Below are 8,783 nucleotides of genomic sequence, written 5' to 3'. Positions count from 1 at the left end.
TGGCTGCCATTCCACCGGAAATGACACGAAGAACTATGGACAACTTCCGGGAAAGGCTTCGTCAATGTGTGAACAATGGAGGACGCCATTTACCGAAAATAATTTTTAAAACCAAGTAATGTAAAATAGCATCGTATTTGTTGTTCACAAATAAAAGTATTTTTTTCTGTATCTTTCTTTGTTTGTTTGTAACTGCCTTTTGAAATACGGGAGGTCGATTTGCCAGACCCTGTACTTGCACATTGAGTCATGTACTCAGAAAGGTGGTTGGAGATGTAACTCTTGTGACTTGTACTTGGGAGGTACCCACTTCAGACCTTGGTCAGGACAGTGGCTCTTCTGATTGAGATTTGTAACAGTTTTCCTAAGCCTCTTGAAGCAATACTGGGCTGCCCCGGCCCCAGCCGCTTTACCTCCAGTTAAACAGTCCCAGATACCCATTGGATACGAATTTGGATACACTCCAGGTCTGAATAAAATTCAAGTGTCGTAATAAAAAGTGTTTAAAGTGACATGTGTTTGTGTGTTGAGCAGGGAAGTATTTCCTAGACTTTGATATCCCTGTGGAGTTGGCACATCTGTGGCGCTACATGTACCATATGTACCAGCTGGATGCTTTTACCCAGAGCTGCCCAGCTGACCAGGACATCATCAACCATTACAAGCTGCAGCAGGTGGGGGTCAGTACTCCAGCCACTAACAATACTAATTAATGTCAGATTGCTTCTCTTGCCATTAATTCATGTACAGTAAAATTTCATTAACCCTACAGCAGCTATTCCAAAGAGCATACCAGGTGCCTCTCTCCATCTGAGTCTCAGTATCTGCTTAACACTTGAGCTGAAGCATAATACTTGTTTCAGTAAGAACTGACAGGGAAGATGTGGTGGAGTCTGAAGATTCATGGTGTGGTCTTCATGACTATGGCACTGTGGTATGATGTTACAGAAATACCGCGTATCAAACGACACAATATTTTAACCCAGAAGACCACAGTGTGAAGAAAGACCTATTTCCATGAACTGTCATTATGCTTCATTGTTTGGAACTACTATTTTTTTTACTTTTTCCATTGTCCAAGTTTATTAAATACCTCTCCATTGAAATTGATTTTATATCCAGCTTTACGTGAACAGGATACAGAAAGAAAACATAAGGAAAACTGAGCCATAGATGAGTAGCTCTGTCTAGGGACCTAACAGTAGGGTTTCTTTTGTATCCTGTTTATGTGATGACAGAAATAGAACCAATTTACAAAATTCAGTAGTTTTTTAATAAACTTGAATGATAGGAAAGCTTCCCCTCCTTGGTGTCTCCACCTTATCGTGGTGAGGGGGTTTGAGTATGCCAAGGACCCTGAGAGCTATACCAGCGGTAGCGTAGCTACTGGCAGGGCCTCCCTTGCTGGACAGATCAAAGGGTAGGCATCAGACGAAGAGAGACACCAAAAACCAAAAACTGATGCCGGAAGCAGCGTCATCAGCAGCGACTTGAAGCACAGAACAAATGATGCTCGAGATGGTTCAAGTTCGTATAGCAACAGGCGTGACCAGAGTGGTTTGAACGGCTGTTGTACTGCGATGTGGAAAGCAAATGGAAAAACTACCACATTGTCACTTTTCCTGGATAGTCTCTTTCCAAAAACAGAAGATCGCATCAAGTGGAGAAACTGTTTTGGAAGAGACTGTGGACCTGTCGTCTGACAGATTACTGATGATGATGATGATAGGAAAGGTCTACAATTAACAGTTTAAACAGTGTGGCCCACCAGCATCAGAGGTATTAAATTTACTTTATTTTTCTCATGCTGTGGCTTACTGAAGTTGTATGTATTTTAGCTCTTATTAAAAACTCTGCTTGATGCCTGCTTCATTCTAGTTTCTTGCTTCGCTTTATTCTTCAGTCCTGAAGATGGAAGTAACATGTTCCTCCAAATTGTCTGTTGACTTTAAGTGGACTGCACAGTGTTATATTCTAGAAGACGGAACTCTTTAAATTATTTGAATTTTAATGTTTTCTTATTTATATGTATCTGGTAAATTATCGAAAGAATTGAAATATACAAATATGAATTACTCCGTCCAATGTGACCTGTAAGTTTATTACTACATGAAAACTTAACACCCTTACAAGTTTCGGTCTCAGCGGACCATCTTCAGAGGGCAAACATCACTACAAATAGGAAACCACCTTCACATAAGTTGTTTAGATGTAAAGTACGTACACTTATATGTTACAATGCATAGTACACAAAATAGAACATTTCACAAACACAGCTGTTTCCTGGGAATGTAAGTTTTTAAAAATTATTTAAAATTTCTTGATGCTAATTAAAAATTTTTACATTGTCAGTAATTAAAATTCATAAACCATGCAGGCTTGTGTTCATCCTCCCATCGTCCCTCTTGTATGGGGCAGATATTGTGCCACCAGTCTATCTTGATGTGGAGGTTCTTTATATCTCCCAGGGTTTGCTCGTGGCTGCTGTGCTGTTTTCAGCACAGAATTTCAGAATTGAAATATGTTGATTTAAAGAGTAGTTTTGTCAGACACTGGTATTTTTCAGTATTGGATGGACAGTCATTTGGCATTTTCACAGCCACATGCTTATACAAATTGCATGCCAGTACTTACTTGCCATTGTACTGAATTGGCGTAGAATTATGTGTGCTGGTAGGCCTTTATAAACACGGTGAAATTTACGGTTCCCTAAAAGGGGTGAATTTCATGGCCGTCTGAGTAATTATGAGCTTCTCAAGAAATGTGCCTCGCCATGAAGTTAATACCTTCTGCTGTTGAGACAGCCTCTATTTTCAATTAATGTTCTTGTGTAGAGTTGGTGTTATTGCCTCAGCTTATAATTAAACATGTACAGTAATTTGTCCAGAGAAATGTGTTTGATGGGAATGTCATATTTTTAATAATTTTTTGCTGTGCATGAACTTGAGAATCTTTTTTAATCTTACAGGGAATGAAAATGAAGAAACATGAAGAGCTGGAGACACCAACATTCACCACATCAATTCCAGTATCTATTGCAACTGAAGACTAAATCCAGTCTATTGATTTAGCCTTTCCATTTGCATCGCGCCACTGTCATATTGGAAGTATACAATGCCAGCTCTTTGTAACTGTTGATATGCTGTGCGATTGATTGATCAGTGCGAAACGTGCGGAAGTCCTTTCTTACAGGTAGATTCATGGACCTCAGAATGACACATACATAACATAATAAAATTATGTTGGAAAGGAAATTAAATCATAGACTGAGAATGACAACATCTCTACCAGCAAGAAAAAGATTATTTCAGAACCATGCATCTTTTATGTAAGAGGTCTTACTTTATGCTTCCTCGTGCATTTGTTTGAATTTGACTGCCACAGAGAAGAAAACCGTGCCATGCCTTCATCTTGAGATGAGTGGTTTTGAAATCATCGTATAAAAATTGAATAATTTTGTAAAGAGGAAAGAAAGAGTAGTTGTTAGCCAACAAAGACTTCTAAAACCTAAATTGATTTTGTAAGAGGGGATGTGTGTGCAAAATGAGATTGTTGGAAAGCTTTGTTGAACATGTTCATTACTTGTTTTCTCTATGGACCATAGCATATCATTCTAAATCTTGATTCATGACCCATAAGCACAGGCTTGCTCATAATGTGTCAAGATTTAGAAGTGACAGTCCAGTTGATGTCAATTAACTGTTGCATTTAGCTTAATGAGAGAGAGTGATTTATTGAGATGACTGGAGCTTTATGTTGAACTGTTAATGACTAACTATTAGTACTTAGTTCCACAAGAAAGGAACATGCTGTGTTACAGGTAATGGCCATATTGAAAATTGCAGTAATTTCAATGGCTGTTCACCTCATTGTTTCAAGAGAGGCTGTTCTCAGAGAGAAACCTAGTTAATTGTAATTTGGGATTCTGTACATGCCAGGTACCACTTCATTTCTCTTGTCTCGGAAGGATATTCAACTGGAGGATAAACATCCATGTATGCTTCTGTACCGTGTGTCTGTTTTCAGAAATGTTATTGCCACATATATAGTTTGTAAGGTAATCCGTTATTTCAGACAGGTGTTTAAATATTGTTCAAATAAGAATTGTGTGTTAAGTTTCTGAGGTGTTTCTGGCAGTAATTGTACCGAGAGTGGTCTTGATTATGACACCATGTTGTCATGTGATTGGATACCAGCATGTTTGTCCAAGACACAGGTGTTGCATCCCAGAAGACCTCTATGCAGGATGTGACTTCTGTCTCATCTGTTGGAATGCACTTCTGTGACAAAATTTGATTGCTGTTAACCTTTAAAGTCTGGATTTTTAAATTGTCGAGAGCCGGCTGCAGCCAGAATTTAAATGACCCTGAGTCTTTAAAGTTGCAGACTTTCAGAAGAAACTACATATTTTCCATTCTATGCAATATAGAAATACAAACTAAAAACAGCCTGAAAAACAATACAATTTTCTACATATACATGAAAGAGCAATTTTTACAAATGAAAATGTACTGTAATTATTTTGTCATGAAATGCAAAATATCATCTTTATTATATATATTGTCACGTGTTGGGTGTATAACGCGACAAATAATTTCACGCCGTATTTGATATAGCGAATTTTATTTGACATTTGCTCTTACAATCACACAATTAACAATCTGACAATTACTGCCATCGGCAGTATCACAAATACTACACTGCAAATGCTGGTTGACCACCTGGCTGACTCGTAACTCAAGAACCGCTGCCTTGAGAACTAACTTCGGCAGCTGGTACACTTTAACTGACTCCAGCGGCTGTGTATTTCCCTTTTATAGTCGCAGCGCTTGCCTGTTACCTAATTGGTACCTCTGTTGCCTCATGCCATGTTACGTCACCACGCGTTGCGTGCCTCGTCACAATAGGAAGCGGTGCCACGTAGCCCAGCGGGGGCTACGTCACCGTGGCCAGAGCTGCCACATCACTGCTGGGGGAGGGAGGGTTTGTCCTCCATTGCACAACATGTCACACTGCTCCCTTCTTAAGGCTGTTCGTCCCGAATGTGAAATTCCAAAGGACTTACCCATAGTTTTTTTCTCGAAACTTTGGACATGTTTATTTTGTAAAAAATAATCACATTATATACAGTAATCCTTTTTACAGACTGTACATGAGTATGAACTGCGTCACTTCACAGTTTATGATAACTCCATTCAGTGCTCACGCTCTGACGCACATGCGCCACTGATCGAAGCGATCATTGACACACAGACCAACATCACACTTTTTACAATAGAAGAGGATGCTCCTGGTTTTCTTATTTAGCGAACACATGTGACATCTTTGTTTCCTTTTGGAAGACCAGTGTTGCAAATATTTCACCTCTAGTCGACTCAGTTTGGCCCCAAATGAACTTGGCCTTCCCCTAGAAATGGCACTGACCATGATATCCGCCTCATGAGAGTGTACAATGAAATCTCGCACTAGGATTTTGCAGAATTTTTTGTGTGTCATTTTTTCCACCGCATGACTTGTGCAATAAATTGGCCTTTAGAATAGTCATGTGTAGAAGGTGAAGAAACAATTTCCTTGCCGATTTCCATGTCCTTTGGGCAATTCCATAACTACCATCCTGTCAGATTTATCCACAAAGCCCATATGTACACTGTTGTCTTCAAAGGATTTATACCTCTACCGAGACACAAAATAAATGTTTTATAGATAAATAATTGACAGTCTGACACTGACTATCTGACTGATAATTCTCTGCTGAAAACAATTCCTTCAAAACACCCACTTACTTGCAAGCTCAGGTAGCGCTAATCTGCATACTCAGATGAATATTTACTTCTCAGTTCGCAAAACAAAGCTGTGCTCTATTTGGCTGCCCCAGTCATTAACAGTCATATCTAAATGTAAATAATATCGAAACCAGTACCCTGATAAATGATCATTGTTCAGAGCTAACAAATGAACCAGTGACTTGACCTTGCATGGGTTTGTTGTTGTTTCAACCAAGATCAAACTGTCAGCACTCCCGAGCGCACTGCACTGCGTTAGATATATCTAACATTGTATGTTAAAAGTTAACAGTACTGAAAGAGGGTCACTTTTGATGTGATACTCAGACCATAATTTAAAAATGAGTTTGAAAATTTCTCATTCATTAGTAACTGTCTGTTGTGTAGGTGAGTGATCGTTGCTTTCATTGTATGAATAAAGTGCAATGGTGACTGATCATAGTGGAGATACTGTGGGCCCAGTAGTGAGCAGAACAGTGTAAATGTTGCAGTACTTCATATTTCCTTGATTACACATTCTTAAAGTGATGCATTTTATTTTGAGAGTACTTTGTATACCCAAATGTGGTATGCTAGAAGGAGCTACTAATTATGTTAGTTTTATCAAATAATAATTCATCAGGACTTATCTCTTACTAAATATAATACCCATTGTGATCAGTGATGATTTATGGAGCATCATATTAGTTTTATTAGCTTTATGGGTATTCAGCTTCGATCCTTTGTTTATTTAAATGGTTCAGTAGAGGTTGATTACTGAAGTCAGAGCAATAAAATTGTTTTATATGTTATTGGTTTGAATTTATAGTGTTCCCAGAACATGAATTATTCAGTTCAAAAATATCTTAAATCTGATTCTTATACTTAACTGTGGGTATTCTTTTGGTAAATATAATAGCCATTTGAGGGAAGGAGGAGAAAGTCCTACAGCGTCTCTGTGATATCCTTCATGAACATTGTCTGTCAGTTTTGGCTTTACATTTGAAACGGTACTTATTTATCACAACTTTATTGTTTTTGGCATATCAGAAATCAAAATATATAGTGGAATTTAAAATTGAACTTGCAGCCTATAGTTCTAACAAGATAAATTGTTATATTTCTTTGTTCTGTTACCCTTAAATTTGACAGATTCTAAGTATGGAATGTTGTAAATATGAGTTGTTTAAAATGAAATTGTATAATTCAATAAATATTTTTTCTAGTGTTGCACAGATGATATGGTACTTGGCATGTTAAGATATATGTAGGAAATTCTCTGAATATCTCTGATGTAAATCAAACAGCCAATACACCAATTTCATTGCCTTCCATGTTATTTGTAATATTTAAAGTTAAATCAAACTTAAATGTTAAAATTTACTTTCCTGTCCTGTCCAATGTAGGCTGTGATTGAAGTGGCTTGCATTAATCTTTGTGTATATCCAAAGCTTTCCAAGATTATATAAACAAAATCCTTACCTTTGCAGAATTTAGTGGAATTCTGTCATTGTTTCATTTCATTTCCTAGTACAGTATTTTTTTTGTCTTAAAAAATCAGACTTCTTCAGGAGATGGTTCTTCAAGTGACTTGTCCCACAAAAATTGAGAGAAAGTGTCATGGGACAGCAGAAATGCCATTCACTTGTATTACTATTTCTTGTTCTGTGTACTTGATAATATTGGTATTGATAGTAATAATGATAATAATAATAATAATTAACTAAAACTAGATATTTTGTTTGGCTGTTATGTTCTTCATTGTCCAGCATCCTTGTCCTTTGTTAGAAACTGACAAACAAGAGAAAAGGTATCTCTATAGCAGTGTGATGGATGTAGTTAAAGTTTGCTGTTTTAAGAATATCGAAATTTCATGAAGCACTGTATATCATCTGCCTCCTCTATAAGCCATGCAATAGTATATTAGCTGAAAGAATTTCTGCAGAGTATTGTTTGTCTTCATTCTGAATATAAATAGAAACTTTGATGATGTTTCTAAAGCTCTAAATCCACATATTCTAGAGTACTATAATTCTAAGGGATGGCTAGTTACTGGTGCATTACCCCAACAATGGCACTTTCCCTCTATTCAAGATGAGGAGGTGCTATTGTAACGTAGATGTATTTGAAACTACACGTTATTGATGTAAAGAACAGCATTCATATAGGCAAAGAAACAGAAGGGAAAAGTATGCTGTTTCACTTAATGTTTAAAACAAAGTTCCTGATTCATATCTTGACTGATGTTGATGACTGACATTTTTTTTTCCTTTCCACAAGACAAACGCAGATTCAGAGTTTCTTTATTATTCAAGCCGTGTCATCGGTTGCAGTATGCTGGATCAGTCACACAGCTTGCATGCAAACTGTTAAGGTAGTATGTAGTCCCTCAGCACTTCTGAGCCGTATCTCACAATAAGTTCTGCAGTAGTAGGCAGTCCCTCAGCACTTCTGACCTTCGTCTCATAATGGGGTCTGCAGTAGTAGGCAATCCCTCAGCACTTCTGAACCACATTTCATAATGAGGTCTGCAGTTGTATGCAGTCCCTCAGCACTTCTGAACCTCATCTCATAATGGGGTCTGCAGTAGTATGTAGTCCTTCAGCACTTCTGAACCTCATTTCATAATGAGGTCTGCAGTTGTATGCAGTCCCTCAGCACTTCTGAACCTCATCTCATAATGAGGTCTGCAGTAGTATGCAGTCCCTCAGCACTTCTGAACCTCATCTCATAATGGGGTCTGCAGTAGTATGTAGTCCTTCAGCACTTCTGAACCTCATTTCATAATGAGGTCTAGTAGTATGCAGTCCTACAGCACTTCTGAACCTCATCTCATAATGAGGTGTGCAGCAGTATGCAGTCCCTCATCACTCCTGATTATCATCTCATAATGAGGTCTGCAGTAGTATGAAGTCCCTCAGCACTCCTGAATATCATCTCATAATAAGGTCTGCAGAAGTATGCAGTCCTACAGCACTTCTGAGCCTCATCTCATAATGAGATCTGAATTGTTAATGCCAC

At 37.9% G+C, this 8,783-nt stretch overlaps 1 protein-coding gene across 2 annotated transcripts in view; it reads left to right on the top strand.

Moving 5' to 3' along the window:
* The window catches only part of LOC111869024 (chloride intracellular channel exc-4), a 100,191-nt gene extending 95,753 nt beyond the window's left edge, over positions 1 to 4,438 (top strand). Inside the window, exons 5-6 of one of the 2 annotated variants that reach the window (XM_023860204.2) lie at positions 535 to 674; positions 2,969 to 4,438. In XM_023860204.2, coding sequence (XP_023715972.1) covers positions 535 to 674; positions 2,969 to 3,052 — 224 coding nt within the window. In that variant the 3' untranslated portion in view covers positions 3,053 to 4,438. Of the gene's footprint in view, positions 1 to 534; positions 681 to 2,968 lie in introns of both variants that reach the window. The other variant, XM_023860203.2, reaches the window with a different exon arrangement.
* Positions 4,439 to 8,783: the final 4,345 nt, after the last annotated feature.

This window comes from Cryptotermes secundus, unplaced genomic scaffold (genome assembly GCF_002891405.2).
Source record: "Cryptotermes secundus unplaced genomic scaffold, Csec_1.0 scaffold70, whole genome shotgun sequence".
NCBI classification, from domain to species: Eukaryota; Metazoa; Arthropoda; class Insecta; order Blattodea; family Kalotermitidae; genus Cryptotermes; species Cryptotermes secundus.
This window is presented reverse-complemented; position numbering and strand designations above follow the sequence as displayed.